Genomic DNA, 22353 nt, shown 5'->3' with positions numbered 1-22353 from the left:
ACAACTCATGGGGCCCCCTGGCAATAGGGGATCATGGGGCGCCTGTGTCCTTGCCCAAACTCAAAAAAGCCCAAGAAAAAAGGTACCAGGGGCATCTCATGGGGCCCCCTACTGACCCCGGCCCTCGGGCAGTGCCCGAGTTTCCAAATGGTCAGTCCGCCCCTGCAGACAGCCATTAATGTCTAAACCACTGGCAACAAAAGTGAGTCCACCCCTAAGTGACAATGTCCAAATTGGGCCCAATTAGCCATTTTCCCTCCCCGATGTCATGTGACTCGTTAGTGTTACAAGGTCTCAGGTGTGAATGGGGAGCAGGTGTGTTGCATTTGGTGTTATCGCTCTCACTCTCTCATACTGGTCACTGGAAGTCCAACATGGCACCTCATGGCAAAGAACTCTCTGAGGATCTTAAAAAAAGAATTGTTGCTCTACATAAAGATGGCCTAGGCTATAAGAAGATTGCCAAGACCCTGAAACTGAGCTGCAGCACGGTGGCCAAGACCATACAGCGGTTTACCAGGACAGGTTCCACTCCGAAAAGGCCTCGTCATGGTTGACCAAAGAGGTTGAGTGCATGTGCTCAGCATCATATCCAAAGGTTGTTTTTGGGAAATAGACATATGAGTACTGCCAGCATTGCTGCAGAGGTTGAAGGGGTGGGGGGTCAGCCTGTCAGTGCTCAGACCATACGCCGCACAATGCATCACCGTGGTCTACATGGCTGTCTTCCCAGAAGGAAGCCTCTTCTATGATGATGCACAAGAAAGTCCGCAAACAGTTTGCTGAATACAAGCAGACTAAGGACATGGATTACTGGAACCATGTCCTGTGGTCTGATGACACCAAGATCAAATGATTTGGTTCAGATGGAAGTACAAAGAAAAGTGTGTCTTGCCTACAGTCAAGCATGGTGGTGGGAGTGTCATGGTCTGGGGCTGCATGAGTGCTGCCGGCACTGGGGAGCTATAGTTCATTGAGGGAACCATGAATGCCAACATGTACTCTGACATACTGAAGCAAAGCATGATCCCCTCCCTTAGGAGACTGGGCTGCAGGGCAGTATTCCAACATGCGAATGACCCCAAACATACCTCCACGACAACTAATGCCTTGCTAAAGAAGTTGAAGGGTAAAGGTGATGGACTGGCCAAGCATGTCTCCAGACCTAAACCCTATTGAGCATCTTTGGGGCATCCTCAAACAGAAGGTGGAGGAGCACAAGGTCTCTAACACCCACCAGCTCTATGATGTCGTCATGGAGGAGTAGAAGAGGACTCCAGTGGTAACCTGTGAAGCTCTGGTGAACTCCATGCCCAAGAGAGTTAAGGCAGTGCTGGAAAATAATGGCGGCCACACAAAATATTGACACTTTGGGCCTAATTTGGACATCTTCACTTAGGGGGTGTACTCACTTTTGTTGCCAGCGGTTTAGACATTATTGGCTGTGTTTTGAGTTATTTTGAGGGGACAGCAAATGTACACTGGTATACATTGTAGCAAAGTGTCATTTCTTCAGTGTTGTCACATGAAAAGATAGAATCAAATATTTATTAAAATGTGAGGGGTGTATTCACTTCTGGGAGATCCTGTACATATACAAGCTGCATAAACTGGTGCTGGTAATTTGGGCATCACTACATGTGAGTGTATTGACATACATTGATTTGTTATGCCATTTTTTCAATAACCACTTGCCCTCCTGAGAATTTAACCCCCTTCATGACCAGGCCATTTTTTAAGTTTCAGCGCTGCGTTACTTTGACAATTGCACAGTCATGCAACGCTACACCCAAATTAAATGTACATCCTTTTTTTCCCACGAATTGAGATCTTTCAGCAGGATTTGATTGCCTGTGTGGTTTTTATTTTTTACGCTATACAAAAAAAAAAAAAAAGACAGACACTTTTGAGAAAAAAAATTATATTTTTGACTTTTTCCTATTAAACATGTCCAATAAAAAAAATTTCAAAATCAAATTGTCAAATTTATGACAATGTATTCTGCTACAAAAATCCCAATACGTGTAAATTAATTGGTTCAAGTAAAAGTTAGAACGTTTACAAATGTCGTTATATATACTGGGATTTTTTTTTTTTTAATTTTTACTAGTAATGGCGGCCATCAGCAACTTATAGCGGGACTGCGGCGAACATTCTGACACTGGGGGGAACTGACTTGGTGTCACTGACATCCCCAGTGACACCAATACAGTGATCAGTGCTAAAAAAAAAAAAAAAATCACTGACACTGTACTAATGGCACTAGGTGGCGATCCAGAAGGACATCATACGATGTCCACCTGGATCAACGAAAGTCCTGCTTGGTCATTATCTTGTTACTGGCTGGGTGGGAACTGGTTAAACTTGAAAACTAGTCAGAAGCAAAAACAGTGGTCTGTATATGATCAGTCTAAAGACAAACATACACTAGCAGAATTTCATCTGAAATTATTTGTTTTAGGAACATTCGTTTTTCTAATTGTTAGTGAGGTGAAAGTTCGATGTTCCTTTTCGACTGCAGAGACGAGAAAACTCAAAGGAGCAGGTGGAACATTTTTCTCAAACAACTGAATTTCTAACAGTGTACAGGCATACCTCAGTTTACAAATGCCTTGGTTGACGTCATTTTCAGTTTACAAATGAAAATCCACTGAAAATAATGCCTTGCTTTACGAATTTTTTTTGCAATACGAAGTTTCCCCAGAATGCATTGCACCTGGGAGGTTTATAGTGCCAGCCCTGTGCCTTTAAAGTGCACTTTAAAAAGAGTTTTGAACATTTAAGACTTTTTTTTTTTTACTTTTTTCTGACCTCCAGAACAGATTAATTGGTTTTCAATGCATTTACAAATTAATTTTTAATCATGTCCCTGTACAGTATTTATGCCTTTAAAGTGCACTATATAAAGAGTTTTGAACATATAAGACTTTTTTTTAAACTTTTTTCTGACCTCCGGAACGGATTAATTGGTGTTCAATGCATTCGGTTTACAAATTTTTTGCAATAAGAAACGTCCCGGAGAACACATTAAATTTGTAAACCAAGTTACGCCTCTATGTGGTTTTCATTCAGTAACATCAATTCATTCCAAAATCAGATGTTAAAAGTAAACTAAATTTTAACTACTTTCTAACAACACTCATCAAGCCATAAAATGTACTGAAAATATTCATACAAATTTTTGAACTAACTTTCACTGGAAAATCTACTAGTGTATAGCCAGCTTTTATTCATTTAGGGACGTGTCCTCGATGTATTCACACTGACTTGTATGGAGGAATAAAAACAAAAAATAAGATTCTATCCTTGTCGTAACTGCCACGCCACTATCGTCACCACAGCTCTCTCACCAATCCTGGATGTTTGTGTATAGAGATGCATCAGCCACTCACCTGCCTTGTCCCTTTGCAGCACTGAGTGCCCAGTCACCAGGTCCCAGCGCTGTCACAGAGGGGGTATCATAATTGTAAATGACATTTAAGCCTCAATAATAGAATTTATGATTCGCACTTCGCATGAATAAATAGGACACAGCATTACTTTTAATTTGGCTGTAAGGCTCACTGTGGGTGTTTCACATCATTAGAGCCTGCAAAGCATATTATTACAAATTTCAACAGACTGTTCACAAACTTGCGTGCAATATGCACAAAGCTCCACCTCCAACCCACTAGGCCCCACCTCTGTAACCATGCTGTCATGGGTAAATCTTAAACTACCAGGACATGTCAAAGGAATGATATGCAATTTCTATCTGCTGTTTGCAAGAAAATCCTAGAACTGCTCTATGTGACCAGTCAGCTGTTTAACCCCTTCCCGCCAATTGTACATATATATGCAGCCTCACAGAAATGAGGCTGTATATATGTGTACCAGTGTTTCTGCTGAGAGCAAGCAGCACAGCATGCTCCCAGCACAGAGATCAGGCTGTCACTGACACCCCTGGGTCTCCTAAAAACAGTTAGCCTAGTTCCCAATCACCTGATCACTGTGGTAGCCTCTGATTGGCTGTCTATCACAGTGATAAATCAATGTAGAGCCCGTCTATGTGTTTTCTTTTTTATTCTCTTGAATGGAGAAAAATATACAATGTATCTTTTTTTCTCCTTGCTAGAGGAGAAAAATGTAAGCAAAGAAGTGTGTGTAAAAAAATAAATAAATAAATAAATAAAGCTAAAATAGCTAGATCAGGGTTTGACCTAGGCCAGTGTCAGGGTTAGGTTCAAAGGTCATGGTCAAATCAAAAGTCAGGGTTAGTTTATTTTAGGTAGGATTAAAAAAAACATTTTTAAATTTAGTATGAGCCCGTGCGGTGCGGAATTTGCAGTGGTTTCTGTGCGAAATCCGCACCGCATCACAATCGCACCCCGTTCATGCGAACCGCTGCAGGTGTGTGCGTTAACAACACCCTGAAATTGGTTTGCAAAACGTGGTGCGGTGTGCAGAATTAGATGGCATGGGTATGAATACCCATGCCAGCCGATTCTAGTGTGGACCAAAAAAAGGGTCCCGCACAGGGGTGGACTGACAACTCATGGGGCCCCCGGGCAATAGGGGATCATGGGGCCCCTGTGTCCTTGCCCAAACTCAAAAAAGCCTATGAAAAAGGTACCAGGGGCATCTCATCGGGCCCCCTACTGACCCCAGGCCCACGGGCAGTGCCCAAGTTTCCAAATGGTCAGTCCGCCCCTGGTCCCGCACCTTTTTAGTGCAGATGCGGTGCGATTTGATCCATACAAAACGTATGACTCTAAAAGCACTGCACAGAATTCGCATGTGATTTGCACAGGAATGCGGTGTAGTTGCTCTAATATGTTTTAGGCTAGGTTCACATCTGTGCGGGTGGTTCCGACTGCAGATTCACACCTGTACCCAAAGCCACCCACACGGAAAACCGCTGGATGCGAGTGGATGTCAACAATCCTAATGGCACACCGCACACACTGGAAATCAATCCCACGCTGGGAACCGCAGTGCACTTGCGGTTCCCATGTGGGCTGTGATTTCTAAAATGCTGCAGGGACCTTTTCTGTGTTTCAAGAGACACGGCAGTCCATTTAAATGAATGGGCTGCCGTGCCCATGCAAATTGTTGCTCACAGAGCCACATATAGTTACATACTGAGTATGGCTGAAAAAAGACAAAAGTCCCGGCAAAGCATGATCCAATTTGCCCCTGCAGGGAAAAAAATTCCTTACTGATCCCCCGAGAGGCGATCAGATATTCCCTGGATCAACTTTACCTATAAATGTTAGTAACCAGTTAAATTCTGTGCATCTAAGAAAGAATCCAGGCCTTTTTTAAAGCACATGCAATATGCTGCACCGCAGAAGTGTGAACCAAAGGAGCAGTGTCAGTTAGGCTACTTTCACACTGATCCGCCGCAAAAACACATAGGTGTTTTTACTGCGCTGAGCGTTTTTTAAAGGACGCATGACTTAAAAACTGCACCAAAAAGGTTTCTCAGAGGTGTTTTTGAGGCGCATTTCAGGCGTTTTCCATTGATTTCAGTGTTTTTTTTCCAACTCCCCAAACATGCCCCAAAAGATGCTGCAAGCCGGAGTTTACACCACAAGTGTAACACCTCAGTGTGAAAACATACATAGATCTACATTCACATACATAGGGAAGCGTTTGTCTTGAGCTTTTCAGGCGCTTTTTTAACGCCAAAACACTTGAAAAACTCTGCAGTGTATTTAGGGTAGAATAAAAAGAAGCTAAATGTGCATTATTATTTTTTGCCCCTACTACGGGAAAACACAACATACCCGTATGTGGTATTGCTGGCATCGTCAGGAGCAGGAGAAATTATTTTTGCTTTTTCTGTAGCGGTACATTATGGTAATAGCAAGAAATATACAGCTAAACTTTAAAAAAAAAAATGGTCTTTTCTATTACTACCCATTTTCCTTTGCTAATAAAAAAAACATAAAAAAGGAGAGATCCACTGCTATTTACCATGAAAGAAAGCCCAGTTCTGAAAAGACAAAAAAGATAGAATCCACCTGAATCCACTAAGTAGTTGCAATGAAATCTCCAGTCTTGCGAACGCATGACAAAGCTGTAAAACTATGGTCAGGCGTTAACATCTGTTCTACCTTTGCCATGAAAGGGTTAATAAGGAAACAATTTCAGACGTTTTGCTCACTTTTTTATTGAAGTTTTGACTATAGATCTACTTGAAATAGATCAGAAACACTGGTAATGACCACAAACTTGGAACAAGATACAAAATGCTGTTCCATCACGCAACTTTGAATGCAATCACACGGCGTGCGAGTCTTGAGGGCGGCTATACGAGACTGATCTGTCAGACCTATATTTAGCGCAGTTAAGTGAAGCGGGGCTTTAAGCAGTTCAGCCAAGTGTACATTCTTTAACAGGTGGGAAGCACACATCAAACAAGCCAGCTTTCTGCTGCTTTACAGTCCATTTACTGCCATAGGAACTCACAGCTGCAACAAGTAAAATGCTGATCAAACACACTTACCTTTATTAGCCAGGATCTCTTCCTCCAGGTAGCTGCAAAGGTAAATAAATTGAGTTAATTAATATCCCACAATGCTTTGCTAAATGCTAGAAGAGCTGTGCTGAGCAGCCCACTTCCTGCTCTAGACAAACACAGGAGTCGCCATGTCTAATCAAACTTTTGACTGGATTGTTACCTAGACTGGGAACACCTGAATGCAGCCACAACGGAAGGCAGCCTGTCTGGGAACACCTGAATGCAGCCACAACAGAAGGCAGCCTGTCTGGGAACACCTGAATGCAGGTTCTATGGGGCACTCTTTCCGGCTTGCTCTCTGCGTCTGACACACAGTGGATCTCAGCCCCCCCCCCGCTCACCAGGTTTGAGTGCCATTGAAAGTACTCCCATAGAAAGCTGCTTTCTATGGGGGCACTCTTTCCGGCTCTCTCTCTCTGCATCTATTGACACAGACAGTGTATCTCAGCCCCGCCCTCCACTCACCAAATTTGATTGCTATTCGCTCCCACTGACTCAGCAAAGGTGAGGAGAGAGAAGAGCTGCAGATGTGGATCGAATGAGGTATTGGGTAAGTAAAATGGTGGGGGGGTGAGGGGGGGATACTGATGTCTAAACATTTTTTACTTTAATGCAAGGAATGCATTAAAGCAGGGGTCTCCAAAACTATGGCCCTCTAGCTGTTGAAGTACTACAAGTCCCATCATGCCTCTCTGGGAGTCTTGCAAGGCCTCATGGGACTTGCAGTTCCGCAACACCTGGAGGGCAATAGTTTGGAGACCCCTGAATCAAAGGAGAAGTTCACCTTTTGTAAAGTTACAACTATATCCAGGGTGTAGCATGTTACGAACGGGTCGGCCCCCGCACCCCTCGGTCCCCCATTGTAACAGCTAGCAGGGGATCTTTTAAAAAATTTTTTAAAAATGTGGCCTAGCAGGGCTCCGCCCCCCGGCTGCGTCACTCAATCACAGTATTCTGTGAATGAGAACACTACAAGTTCCAACAGTCTTTGTGGCGGTCGGCTTGTAGTTTTGCAAAGAACTATCATGGCGCTGTGGTAGTTCATAGAGTCTTCCCATCAGTGTCAGCTGCCCATAAGAGGTACGAGCACACAGATATACTGAGTATATACAGTCCATAGGGCGCTCCTACTGGGACCAGACCTCTATTGCTACTAGGGTAGTGCCAGGATGGATGCCAGGGTATGGCAAGCCAGAAAGACACTGCGGCAGCTCTTCACAGAGTTGGAAGCAAAGCTCTAGTATTGAAAAAACATGGAAAGAAAACGCCTCCAAGTGTAGTATTGGCACTTTTATTCGAATACAAAGTTACAATTACACTTAGGTCTGCTTATCGCTGTGCAATGCTTTAGAGGTTCCAGAAACAAAACATAATAAATGCACAGTTTTTTTACCTACAAAAAAATGTGCATTTATTATTTTTTGTTAAAAGGTGAACCTATGCTTTAAGGTAAAAAATGTTTAGGCATTATAACCACTTTAGGCAGCCAATAGATTAGCCATTTTGTGTTCACCCAGCGGGTTGAACAAAAAAAAAAAAAAAAAAGACTCGATTTCACATTCGATGTGGATGGGGAAATCCTCCTCGCTGAGGTATTGTGTTCTGACAGCAGAGGGACTTCCCTACCATCAGAATACACTGATCAGTGCCACTTCCTATAGCCTGCAGCACTGATGGCTTAGGAAAAACCCGACAGGGCCGTTGAACAGAAGTTCATAGGTAGATCAACTTCTGTACAACCAGCCTGCTCATACTTGGATCAAAATTCGGCTAGTCCCTGTTACACAGGCCAAATTTCAATCCATGTATGGCCGGCTTTACTGAATATATTAAAGAGATGTGCTTTCATGCTTCATGAAAGATATGACAACCAGATACTATTTGAGGCTCCACTCCTAGAGAAAAATCTGTACGCTGCCATTCCTGACTTCCTTTGCACGACTTTGAGGTAAACATGTAGTCGAGACAAAACACCTGGTTCCAGCTCTCAGATGCTTGCTTAAAGGCGAAGCCAGCTGCCAGGCAGCAGGGTGTATCCTGACAATACTGTCGGGATCTTTCCAGAGCCTTGCAATAACCCACTATTAGCCACCTCTGGATCATATGAGAATGAAAGTGCACTCCTGTGACCCAAAGGAGACATATGGCCAAAAAGCTTTCATTGATCTGAAGGAAATACACAAAGGACATCAAGATTTATGTGAGCCTCCTATGGTATTTTTTTTTTGGATAGAGTAGGGAAGGGTTAAACCCCTATGAAGGTTTTTTTTGGGAGATTTTGCTTCACTTTCTGGTATGGAGGTGTAAGAGGAAACAAAAGGAAATCTCCCCAAAGTATCACTAGAACATTTGTCCTCACAGGATGATTTACTTCCACCTCTGGTGCCAGGTAAGGTGAAATTTTGGATTTTACCTTTAGGCAGTAAACGAACGTTGACAAATGGACTAAGCCTTCCCCATCCTATCTGAAACTAACGGGTAAGTCTTTACACACACTTTAAACATATTAGGTCACTCAGGAGGTGAGATCTGTCACAATGAAGGTGTGGGTAGGGCATGCTTATTTTCTAGTACAGGAATACTCCACCTGAGCAATGAAGAGACTACAATACACATAAGAGTACCATCTGACACCTATGTATATTTTCCACTTCAATACCACAGTACGCAATTATGCCACCTCGTATTGTGGTAGTTATACCAGGATCATGGTTGCAGCTACAACCATGATCCTGGTATCATTCTTTTCAACCTCCAATTCTGCATGCATTAAAAGTGATTTGAGCGGCTACATAGCCTCCTGATCACTTTTGCAGAAGGGGTCCCACCCCCACCTCCAGCCGCCTTTCCTGGACTCTCCCATCCCACCTGCGAGCCCAGGACCGATGCAACCACTCTGATCAGTCTACTGTGAAGAGTGGAAGGAACAGAAGTTCCTTACTTCCTTCTGTGATGTCTGAAACCAGAAGCGATGAGGATTTTGTCACTTCTGGTTTCGGTTATTAGGTTTACATGCAGTCACAGGCTTGTAAAGCAGCCAATCAAACTGATCTTGATTTGATCAGGTGCTTTGGAGGCCAGAGGAGATCTTTTCAAGAAGGGGACCTGTCATGGCCCATACTATCACAAGGGAAATTATTAATCTCTTGTGATAGCTACATAGTTAGTCTGGCTGAAAAAAAGACAAACGTCCATCTAGTTGAACCATAAAAAAAAAATCATAATTCTATATCCACAGTTGATCCAGAGGAAGGCGAAAAAAAAAACCCAGCAAAGCATGATCCAATATGCTCCTGCAGGGAAAAAATTCCCTCCTGATCCCCCGAGAGGTGATGGGATATTCCCTGGATCAACTTTACCTATAAATGTTAGTATCCAATTATGTTCTGTGTATCTAAGAAACAATCCAGACCTTTTTTTAAACAATCCACTGAGCTGGCCAGAACCAACTCTTGAGGGAGTCTATTCCACATTTTCACAGCTCTTACTGTGAAGAAACCTTTTCGTACTTGGAGATTAAATCTCTTTTCCTCCAGATGTAAAGAGTGCCCCCTTGTCCTCTGTGATGACCTCAGGGTGAATACCTCTCAACAGCAATAAATGATTTTAAAAAGAGGGAAAGGGACAGTGTAAAAAATTTTTTTTAAATTTTATTTTAAGCCCCATGCTTATGCGCATATGTGAACATACACGTAGATCCCGCACACACGTGTAAACGGCAATCTCATCACACATGTGAGATATTGCCAAAGACGTCAGAGCAAGAGAAAAAAATTCTAGCATCAGACCTGTGTAACTCTAAACAGGTAACATGTAAAGGCTTTTAAAGCGTTGCCTATGGATAATTTAATGTACTGTAGTTTGTCATTCCACAGGCGTGCGCAAATTTAAAGCGTGACATGTTTGCTAACAGTTTACTGGGCTAACATCATCTTTAATATTTTACTAAAAAATTAGGTATTGTACTGTGTTTATTAAAATTAATTAAATTGATTCTAAAGGCATGATTAAAAAAAGAAAAAAAAAAGCCTATACTTACCTGCTGTGTGCAGTGGTTTTTGCAAAGCCCGGATCCTCCTCTTCTTGGGTCCCCCTGGCTCCTCCCTCCTATCTGGCAGGCAGCTTGCTATGGGGGCACCCGCTGCTCCGTGTGTCCAATCACACATGGAGCCGCGGCGTGGCCCCATCCTCTCTCTCTTCTCATTAGTGCACTTGCTGTGATTGACAGCAGCGGGAGCCAACGGCTGTCTCAGCCAATAAGAAAAGGGAGTCCCAGGATAGCCGAGACTCCAGTGCACATCGCTGGATCGAGAGAAGGCTTAGGCAAGAATTAAGGGGCTGGGGAGGGATACGGCACACTGAATGTTTTTTTACCTTCGTGCATGGAATGCAAGAAGGTAAAACTTTCAGCCTTAACAACCGCTTAAACGTGTATTTTTTCTGAAAATCTGCATTTGATAAACCACTGCGCAAATATCGTGTGACATCAGAAAGTTATTAAAAAATGATGTAATCTTGCTGGTCAGGTGTAGCTATTTGTCTTAGTAGTCATCTGTTTTCACTCCCTCTAAGGGAGGCGCTTTAGCTGTCCTAATCTCCTGCCTGAGCTCCATGCTAATAACAGGCACTCTGCAGGCCTGCTGCTGCAGCAGAACACTATTCATGAAACGGTCAGGACAAAGCCCCTTCATTTTTGTTCTCTGTCATTTTTGCTGAGCCTTTGGTATTTGATCGTTTTATAAACGCTTCCCCTCCTATGGAAGCTTACGGAGAGTTTGGTCTGTTTTTCCCAATGAGTTCAGGTAGGAGGTAGAACAGCCTGACAGCTGACTTTCAGAGCAGCAATGCTACCTTTAGAAGGAGGGAATGTATAGTGGGTAAATATTGGGGTAAACGGCTATCCCTAACCACTGAGGCTGCACATTTATAACAATTACTAAGCGGAGATTCAGATTACACATGCCCATCTCTAATTAGGAAACCGCTCCCAAGATGGAAAATTAGACACCTTAAAGAATATGGAAACCCTCACCTTGTAAAATAACCCATTCAGTTTCAAATAAAAATTAAAGTTAAAACATTTGCGTACAGCAGGGGTCTCCAAACTTTCTATACAAAAGGCCGCTTTGCTGTCCTTCAGACTTTAGGAGGGGCACTGCCCCATCCTTGGTGTTAGTGGGAGGAACACTGCCCCATCCTTGGTGTTAGTGGGAGGAACACTGCCCCATCCTTGGTGTTAGTGGGAGGAACACTGCCCCATCCTTGGTGTTAGTGGGAGGAACACTGCCCCATCCTTGGTGTTAGCGGGAGGAACACTGCCCCATCCTTGGTGTTAGCGGGAGGAACACTGCCCCATCCTTGGTGTTAGCGGGAGGAACACTGCCCCATCCTTGGTGTTAGCGGGAGGAACACTGCCCCATCCTTGGTGTTAGTGGGAGGAACAGTGCCCCATCCTTGGTGCTAGTGGGATGAACAGTGCCCTATCCTTGGTGCTAGTGGGATGAACAGTGCCCCATCATCGGTGTTAGTGGGATGAACAGTGCCCCATCATCGGTGTTAGTGGGAGGAACAGTGTCCCATCATTGGTGTTAGTGGGATGAACAATGCCCCATCATTGGTATTACTGGGAGGAATAATGCCCCATCATTGGTGTGAGATGAATAATGCCCCATCATTGGTATCAGAGGAAGGAATAGTGCTTCATCATTGGAATCAGTGGGAGGAATAGTGCCCCATCATTGGTATTAGTGGGAGGAATGGTGCTCCATCATTGGTGTTAGTGGGATGAAAAGTGCCCCATCATTAGTATCAGAAGAAGGAATAGTGCCACATCCTTGGTATTAGTTGGTGGAATAATATCTAATTGTTTATATCAGTGGGAGGAATTGTGCCCCATCATTGGTGTCAGTGGAAGGAAAAATGCCCCATAGTTGGTGCCAGTTGAAGAAATGGTGCCTACTGGTTGATGTCAGTGGGAAAAATAGTACCCCAAGGGCTGGATAGAGGCATGCAAAGGGCCTCATTTGGCCCACGGGCCGCGGTTTGGATACCACTGGCGTATTGGTATAAAAAAAACATTGAAAATACCTTTTTTTTCCCCTTTTCTCTTTTTTTTAATAAGTGATCACGTACCCTCTGTTCTCAGCTGCACCAAGAGGTGAGGGTAGAAAAACATCAGTACACTGATCTTCCCAGAGAATGGCTGTGCAAGGCGGGCAATTCAGGACAAGTCTGATTATTGGAGGAGAGCGGACTGAGTTCTCTAATGCCTAGTGTAGTCAGTTTTTAATAGAATAATAGATGGTCACCAGAGATTTCACACAAAGGAAGCAATACAAAAAGAACAGAACTACATCGTACAGCAGCCACATATCAGGAATATGAAATGTTGGGTTTCTTTAAGAAATCTTTAGCAGCTCAGAAGCTCTGAAATTTGGGGTGATTAGTTATGCAGATCTCAACTTTGAACCTCTGAAGAGAGAGCTCTAGCTCTTCCCCTTCCACTATTGATCAGTGAGATTACACACCACACTGAGGGACCAATAGTGCCAAGCAGACAGAGGTGATGGGCAAAAGCTTAACCACTTGACCCCGGGAAGATTTACCCCCCTTTCCTGACCAGGCCATTTTTTGCAATATGGTGCTGCTTTACTTTAACTGACAATTGCGCAGTCATGCAACGCTGTACATAAATGAAATGTATGTAATTTTTTTCCCACATAGCTTACTTTTAGTAGTATTTGATCACCTCTCGTTTTTTTATTTTTTGTGCTATAAATGAACAAACACTGACATTAAAAAAAAACAATATTATTTACTTTCTGCTATAAAACATATCCAATAAAAAAAATTTAAAAAATCTAATTTCTTCATAAGTTTAGGACAAAATGTATTCTGCTACACAGTTTTGGTTAAAAAAAATCCCAATAAGTGTCTATTGATTGGTGTGCGTCTACAAATGGTGGTGTATATATAGTGGATTATTTTTTATACTTAGTAATGGTGGCAATCAGCGACTTATAATGGGACTGTGATATTGCGGCAGACAGTCTGACACTGACACTTTGTGGGAACCAGTGACACTAATACAGTGATCAGTGAAACACGAAAAATTAGAATATCGTGCAAAAGTTCATTTATTTCAGTAATGCAGCTTAAAAGGTGAAACTAATAAATGAGACTCATTACATGCAAAGCAAGATAGTTCAAGCCGTGATTTGTCATACTTGTGATGATTATGGCTTACAGCTCATAAAAACCCCAAATCTACAATCTCAGAAAATTAGAATGTGAAAAGGTGAAATATTCTCGGCTCAAAGTGTCCCACTCTAATCAGATAATTAAGCCATAACACCTGCAAAGGGTTCCTGAGCCTTTAAATGGTCTCCCAGTCTGGTTCAGTAGGAATCACAATTATGGGAAAGACTGCTGACCTGACAGTTGTGCAGAAAAGCATCATTGACACCCTCCATAAGGAGGGAAAGTCTCAAAAGGTAATTGCAAAAGAAGTTGGATGTTCCCAAAGTGCTGTATCAAAGCACATTAATATAGAGTTATGTAGAAGGGAAAAGTGTAAAAGAAAAAGGTGCACAAGCAGCAGGGATGATTGCAGCCTGTAGAGAATTGTCAGGAAAAGGCCATTCAAAAGTGTTGGGGACTTTCACAAGGAGTGGACTGAGGCTGGAGTCAGTGCATCAAGAGCCACCACACACAGACAGATCCTGGACATGGGCTTCAAATGTATTCCTTTTGTCAAGCCGCTCCTGAACAACAAACATCAGAAGCGTCTTACATGGGCTAAAGAAAAACAGACCTGGTCTGTTGCGCAGTGGTCCAAAGTCCTCTTTTCTGATGAGAGCAACTTTTGCATCTTATTTGGAAACCAAGGACCCAGAGTATAGAGGAAGAATGGAGAGGCACACACTGCAAGATGCTTGAACTCCAGTGTGAAGTTTCCACAGTCTGTGTTGATTTGGGGAGCCATGTCATCTACTGGTGTTGGTCCACTGTGCTTCATTAAGTCCAGGGTCAACGCAGCCGTCTACCAGGAGATTTTGGAGCACTAAGCAGACGAGCTTTATGGGGATGCGGACTTCATTTTCCAGCAGGACTTGGCACCTGCCCACACTGCCAAAAGCACCAAAACCTGGTTCAATGACCGTGGGATTACGGTGCTTGATTGGCCAGCAAACTCGTCTTACCTGAATCCCATAGAGAATCTATGGGGCATTGCTAAGAGAAAGATGAGCGACATGAGACCGAACAATACAGAAGAGCTGACGGCCACTATTGAAGCATCCTGGTCTTCCATAACACCTCAGCAATGCCACAGGCTGATAGCTTCCATGCCACGCCGCATTGAGGCAGTAATTGCTGCAAAAGGGGCCCAATCCAAGTACTGAGTACATATGCATGCTTATACTTTTCAGAGGTCCGATATTGTTCTATGTACAATCCTTGTTTTATTGATTGCATGTAATATTCTAATTTTCTGAGATTGTGGATTTAGGGTTTTCATGACCTGTAAACCATAATCATCACAATTATGACAAATCACGGCTTGAACTATCTTGCTTTGCGTGTAATGAGTCTATCTCATTTATTAGTTTCACCTTTTAAGTTGCATTACTGAAATAAATGAACTTTTGCACGATATTCTAATTTTTCGAGTTTCACCTGTATACACCGACACTGTATCAACGATACTGGTTGGGCAGAGGTTAAAAATCTAGGGCAATCAAAGGGTTAATTGTGTACCTACCCAGTGTTTTTGTGTGTACTGTTTTTACTAGGCAATCCACTAGATTTTATTCCCTGAATAAAAGCTAGCAGATTGCCGCTGACATAACATAGCTCTGCCTTATTTACATAGGCAGAGCTGTGTTCTGTCGGTCTCCTCGGCGATCAACAGGTGCTGGCGCTCATGCATTGGCCGGCACCTGTTGATCACCTTCTGCTGTGTCCAATCACAGCAAAAGTGGAGCTCCAGTGGCAGGCACGCACCCCCCCATTTGCAGAAGTGCAAAATCATGTTTATATACATGATTTTACACAGAAAGTCCGTCCTGTAGCAGTAAATCTGCTATAGGGCGGATGGAAAGTGGTTAACTAGCAGACCCTGGGCTTCTGGATTCCTGCAAAGACATTTCAATGAACACGGGCAACATCCAGGTACCTGCTTTTCAGCCTTGCTAGCGGTTTAGGTATGAAAGCACAGCTCTATTATAAACTGCTTACCCCATACACATACAAATCCTGGGGTGTACTATATATTAAAAAAAATATGCTTTTTATTCGCTGCAAAACCTGACTTTCCTGCACTTTATACCAGTTTGACACAGGAAATTACAATGGCGTAGCAAGCAGTAAAAAAATAGCATGGCCCATTAGTTAAAATGTCACCTCTTACCTTACAGGATGTCTTCAACTTACAAGCCAACCTCATTGCTCTGTGTAATTGGGCAACTATGTGGCAAATGAGGTTTAATGTTGATAAATGTAAGGTTCTGCACTTGGGGGCTAAGAATATGCATGCACCATACATACTAGGGGGGGGGTACAACTGGGGGAATCAATAGTGGAGAAGGATCTGGGGGTTCTGGGAGATCACAAGCTTAATATTGGCATGCAATGCCAAGCTGCGGCTTCTAAAGCGAGCAAAATCCTCTCTTGTATTAAAAGAGGTATACTGTAGTTCAGAGAATGAGCTGTCACTTTCCCCAGAGCTAAAGGAAACAAAGGGGTGGGGTCACTGGGTAACCCTGCCCCTTTATCTTTAGCCCTCCAAGAATAACAGTTTGTTCGCTGAGCTATAGTGAAGAAAAAAAAGCCGGAAATTGCATTTAAAAACAATGCCGTTTTTTGAAATGTAATTGCCAGCTTTTTTTTCCTTTACTGCAGCTCAGACCCCCCCCTCCCCCAATATGCATGCATACTCTTAGCCCCCAAGTGCAGAACCTTACATTTATCAACATTAAACCTCATTTGCCACATAGTTGCCCAATTACACAGAGCATTGAGGTCAGATTGTAAATTGAAGACATCCTGTAAGGACGTTATTCCACTGCACAGCTTGGTGTCATCTGCAAAGACTGAAATGGGATTTATAATCCCAGACCCTATATTGTTTATAAATATATTAAAAAGTAAGGATCCCAACACTGAACCTTGGGGTACACCACTGACAACCCTAGACTATTCAAAGTATGAATCATTAACCAATACTCTCTGAATACCATCTTTTAGCCAGTTTTCTATCCATTTAAATACTGATTTTTCCAAGCCTGTAGACTTTACTTTACACATTAGTCGTGCATAGCTTATGTATAGTTGTAGTATACAGGTGTATGTATAAAGCTAAAGCTTTTTTTCCCCTTCTAGATAGAATCAGGAAAGGTTAAAATACTCAGGGGTTTTTTGTCTCACATCCCACTGGGGAGATTTCCCTTCTTTTCCTGTCCTTTAGGACAGAGCAAGAAGTGAGAGGGAAGATCTCCAAAGTGAGGAGAATCTTCTAAGTCCTTGTTCACACCTGGGCAGTTTGTTGTCCTTTGGCTGTCACTTGACAACGCACAATAGGAGGAATCCCATTATTGTCTATGGACCTTGTTCATGGAACACGCTTCTGTGCTACTTGGGAAAAGGTGCAGGTACTCATTTTGGTACAGCACATTTCTGGCCCCACAGACAATGGAAGCGCTTCAAAATACACACACACAATTGTGAACCTAGCTTTAGACATCTGTCACCGCAACAAGTGTCCCCACTGAAAGATCGCCCTCTATTCCGATTCTGGTGACAACTAAAAATTACCCTCACCTACAGTTCCTGTAACAATGGCCAAGATAGGGTGAATCTCTCAAGCAGAAACATCGCAGAAAAATATGACAGGGGGGTCTAACACTATACCCTAAATATGACAGAGGGGTCTAACACTATACCACCCTAAATATGACAGGGGGTCTAACACTATACCACCCTAAATATGACAGGGGGGGTCTAACACTATACCGCCCTAAATATGACAGGGGGGGTCTAACACTATACCGCCCTAAATATGACAGGGGGGGTCTAACACTATACCGCCCTAAATATGACAAGGGGTCTAACACTATACCGCCCTAAATATGACAGGGGGTTCTAACCCTATACCACCCTAAATATGACAGGGGGTCTAACCCTATACCACCCTAAATATGACAGGGGGTTCAAACCCTATACCACCCTAAATATGACAGGGGGTTCAAACCCTATACCACCCTAAATATGACAGGGGGTCTAACCCTATACCACCCTAAATATGACAGGGGGTCAAACACTATACCACGCTAAATATGACAGGGGGGTCTAACACTATACCACCCTAAATATGACAGGGGGGTCCAACACTATACCCCCCTAAATATGACAAGGGGGTCTAACACTATACCACCCTAAATAAGAGAGGATTTAACGATATACCACCCTACATATGACAGGGGGGTCTAACGCTATACCACCCTAAACATGACAGGGGGTCTAACACTATACCACCCTTCATAAGACAGAGGATTTAACACTATACCACCCTAAATAAGACAGAGGGTCCAACACTGCACCACCCTAAATATGAAAGAGGGTCCAACACTGTACCACCCTAAATATGACAGGGGAGTCTAACACTATACCACCCTAAATAAGACAGAGGATTTAACACTATACCACCCTACATATGACAGGGGGGGTCTAACACTATACCACCCTAAATATGACAGGGGGGTCTAACACTATACCACCCTAATTATGACAGGGGGTCTAACACTATACCACCCTAATTATGACAGGGGGTCTAACACTATACCACCCTATTCAAAACAAACAAAAAAATAAGCTTTAGACAAACTTTAACAAAGACCCGTCTTGGGAGAAATACAAGGTACTGTAGACCCCGGCCTGATAATGCTAGGTGCCTGGCTGTTATGCTGAATGTACAAACACTTACCACTCTTCAAACTGGACCAAATATTCCGTTTATAAATTCCCAAATCTCTAGCTGTATTCCTTTTTAAATTTCCAAACTGCTGTCATGTATAATAGAATATTGCACACCTGACCGCTCCTGTCAAATCTGGCAATGCCAAGGAGGTAAAGAGCACATCTCTAGGACACATCCAGAAGGTTTAACACATGGCATCCTAACAGGTGGGCAAGCATTCTTTCGATGGGTCTAGGTTCGCTTTAACAGGTGCAAGCTTCGTCCAAGCAGTTTGGACAACATTCAGGAAGCTACTAGTTGCTTTAATGGGACCCTGTAGATTGTATAAAATAATCCAGGCAAAGGGACCCTGTAAGTGGAGAGGGCTAGCATTAGGACTCATGTACACAGGTGTATGATTTTATGTAGGATCTTGCTAGCAGCTTGTACTTACACTATACATGTAACAAGACCAGAGTACCCCATTTGCTAGGATGCAGGCCACTCCTAGCCCTGGTGTCCTTGGTTGCTAGGATACAGACGACTCCTACCTTCTAGTATCCTTGGTTGCTAGGACATGAGCACTTCCTACCTCCTAGTGTAATTAGTTGCTAGGATGCAGGCCCCTACTAGTATCCTCAGTTGCTAGGATGCAGGCCCTTGCTACCTCTTAGTATCCTGTTGCTAGGATGCAGGCCTCACCAATCTCCTAGTGTTCTTGGTTGCTAGGATGCAGGCCCCTCCTAGTGTCCTTGTTTGCTAGGATTGAGGCCCCTCCCACCTAGTGTCCTTGGTTGCTAGGATATAGGCCACTCCCACCTCCTAGTGTACTCGGTTGCTAGGATTTAGGCCACTCCCACCTCCTAGTGCCCTTGGTTGCTAAGATGTAAGCTACTCATACCGCCTAGTGTTCTTGGATGCTAGGATGTAGGCTACTCCTACTGTTCTTGGTTGCTCGGATATAGGCCACTCCTACCTTCTACTGTTCTTGGTTGCTAGGCTGCAGGGGGCAGTTCAGGAATAATACTATACATTTATGATAAACACTGTAGTAAAAATGTTTTCCATGTGTACAGTGTTAAATATGGTCCTTATGCAGGACCGTGGACACTGATAAAGAAGGTACATTATAAGCTCACTTGTAGATACAATCAAACATGTGACTTTGCTACTTAAACTCAGCATATTTTGTACCTGTGTGCATGAGCCCTAATACTTACCTCTTCTCAGGCGGAATAATGAGGGTTTCAGCTACGTTGCAGTGTAGCATATCCCCCCGACACGCACTACCTGACACACTAGTGACCAATGGGAAGGCCAATAGTCCTGGAGTAATATTACTTATTTGTTCATCAGGAAATGACTTCCATCTCTGAACTCCTGCTGAGCTACACCAGCTACCAAACCTTCAGCATGCACGTCAAATGCATGCGTACCCAGCTGCAATTCCACCCACAGTTCTGCAGTGAAACAGCACTGATACAGCTTCTGACAGTAGACAGCAGGGGAGATGGACTTCCAACATGCCTGAAGTGCTCAGAATCCTGGAGGTGGATCCATCAGAGACAAAAGCAATGAATTCATCAGAGGCATGGGCGAAAGTGGTGGATCCATCAGGGCACGGGTGGTGGATCCATCAGAGGCATGGGCAGTGCAACCATCAGGTGCGAAAGTGGTGGATCCATCAAAGGCACAAGCAGTGGATCCATCAGAGACACAAGCAGTGGATCCAACGGAGGCACAGGTGGTGAATCCTTCAGAGGGGCAAGCTGGTAGATCCATCAAAGGCAAAGGAGGTGGATCCCTCAAGGGAGTGGGGTGGTGAATCGATCAGAGGCACAGGAGGTGGATCCACCAAGGGCACAGGAGGTGGATCCCTTAGTGGAGTGGGGTGGTGGATCCTTCAGAGGCATGGGAGGTGGATCCCTTAGTGGAGTGGGGTGGTGGATCCTTCAGAGGCATGGGAGGTGGATCCCTCGGGGGAGTGGAGAGGTGGATCCCTCGGGGGAGTGGAGAGGTGGATCCCTCGGGGGAGTGGAGAGGTAGATCCCTCAGAGGCACGGAAGGTCGGTCCATCAGAGATGCAGGGTGGTGGATCCATCAGAGGCAAGAAAGATGGATCTCTCAGGGGAGGGGGATGGGTTTAATCCATCAAAGGCAAGGAAGGTCGGTCCATCAGAGGCGAGAGGTGGTGGATCCATCAGAGGCAAGGGAGGTGAATTCCTCAGGGCAGTGGGGTGGTGGATCCATCAGAAGCAAGGGAGGTGAATTCCTCAGGGCAGTGGATCCATCAGAAGCAAGGGAGGTGAATTCCTCAGGGGAGTGGGGTTGTGGATCCATCAGAAGCAAGGGAGGTGAATTCCCCAGGGGAGTGGGGTGGTGGATCCATCAGAAGCAAGGGAGGTGAATTCCTCAGGGGAGTGGGATGGTGGATACATCAGAAGCAAGGGAGGTGAATTCCTCAGGAGAATGGGGTAGTGGATCCATCAGAGGCGTGGGGTAGTGGATCCATCAGAGGCGTGGGGTAGTGGATCCATCAGAGGCGTGGGCTAGTGGATCCATCAGAGGCAAAAGGTGGTGGATCCATCCGAGAGGCGGGGGGGGTGGCGGATCCATCCGAGAGGCGGGGGGGTGGCGGATCCATCCGAGAGGCGGGGGGGTGGCGGATCCATCCGAGAGGCGGGGGGGTGGCGGATCCATCCGAGAGGCGGGGGGGTGGCGGATCCATCCGAGAGGCGGGGGGTGGCGGATCCATCAGAGACGCAGGAGGTGGATCAATCAGAGAGGCATAGGTGTTGGATCCATCAGAGGCTCAGGGTTGGGTCCATCAGTGGATTCAATACGAGGCATTGACCCAGAACAGGTAGATTGGGGTCCCTGCCATCACTTGCTGCATACTTGTTTTTGGTCCGCGTTGCTGAAAGCTGGAGAGTGGGCACAGCAGCCAGATAACAAGCATTTTCAGGAGAGCTGAGCACTGCCAGGCCAGGTATTTCTCTCAGGTCAGACCATGTCTGGGGTGTTGGTGATGATTCACAAATAAATGAAAGGCAGACCCAGGAACAAGGTGCTCCCTGTCAGCACAGCGCCAGGATGGGAAGAAGGCCACACCTCATCTCCTAGGCAGTAAGACACAGCTGACACTGACACTCATAGCCACTCCTACATACTAATTATCAATTCAACCACGCCCACTATGTAAATAAACTTGCTGCCACGCCCACTCCAACTTTTTCTCCCCCCTTTCCCAGTCAGCAATGGCACGCCCACCCTCCTCTCAGCCCACCACAGCTTCAGCCCCCCGGACCACGCCCCCCATTTCGTAACGTCATTCACCTGGGCCTTCCCCCAAGGCCTAGCTCCTCCTCCTCCCCAGGCATTTCCCGGCGGCTTCTCCTCCTCCGCGGACACTCTGCCTTCCTCCTACGGGAGGAACCCCCCGTTACCACCTCTTCTTCCCCGGCCGCCCCCTCGGCCCCTGGTGCCCGGTTCGGGCGGACCTGCGGCTCCGGCCCTCCCGGCATCCGTCCGTCAGCCAGTCCGCTCTCCACTGTGCGGCACTGCGCAGGCGCGGAGCTCCCCCTCCGGGTTAGCGCTTTGACGTCACTTCGGCGTACGCACCCCCTGGCGAGGATGACCGGGCAGGAATGCGCATGCGTGGCCAGGGACCTACCAGCTTGCGCGTGCCCGATAGCTCCGTCTGTACACGGCGTGATTCAGGCCGCGCCCACTTCTCCTTCTTCCTGGCTTGTCATTGGTCCGTATGTGAAGGTGGCGAGATTGTAAGCATGCGCAGCGCTTGTTCTTCACTCTTACTGCTTTCGGGATTTGTAGTCTGGGTTAACTTTGGCTTCGTTTGAAGAAACTTTATTACTAAATAACATTTTGAATAGCT

At 44.9% G+C, this 22353-nt stretch overlaps 1 protein-coding gene across 3 annotated transcripts in view; it reads right to left on the bottom strand.

Moving 5' to 3' along the window:
* The window catches only part of ZFP91 (ZFP91 zinc finger protein, atypical E3 ubiquitin ligase), a 96863-nt gene extending 74830 nt beyond the window's left edge, over positions 1-22033 (bottom strand). For 2 of the 3 annotated variants that reach the window (XM_089683690.1, XM_089683691.1), the window contains exons 1-2: positions 21795-22032; positions 6491-6522 (exon numbers count right to left, since the gene is read on the bottom strand). In XM_089683690.1, coding sequence (XP_089539816.1) covers positions 6491-6522; positions 21795-21982 — 220 coding nt within the window. In that variant the 5' untranslated portion in view covers positions 21983-22032. Of the gene's footprint in view, positions 1-6490; positions 6523-21794 lie in introns of all 3 variants that reach the window. The other variant, XM_089683692.1, reaches the window with a different exon arrangement.
* Positions 22034-22353: the final 320 nt, after the last annotated feature.

The sequence above is a fragment of the Staurois parvus genome, unplaced genomic scaffold (genome assembly GCF_062004578.1).
Source record: "Staurois parvus isolate SC_StPar_1 unplaced genomic scaffold, SC_StPar_1.0 ptg000320l, whole genome shotgun sequence".
Classification (NCBI taxonomy): domain Eukaryota; kingdom Metazoa; phylum Chordata; class Amphibia; order Anura; family Ranidae; genus Staurois; species Staurois parvus.
Note: the sequence above shows the minus strand (reverse complement) of the source record. Positions and strands in the feature narration are given on the sequence as shown.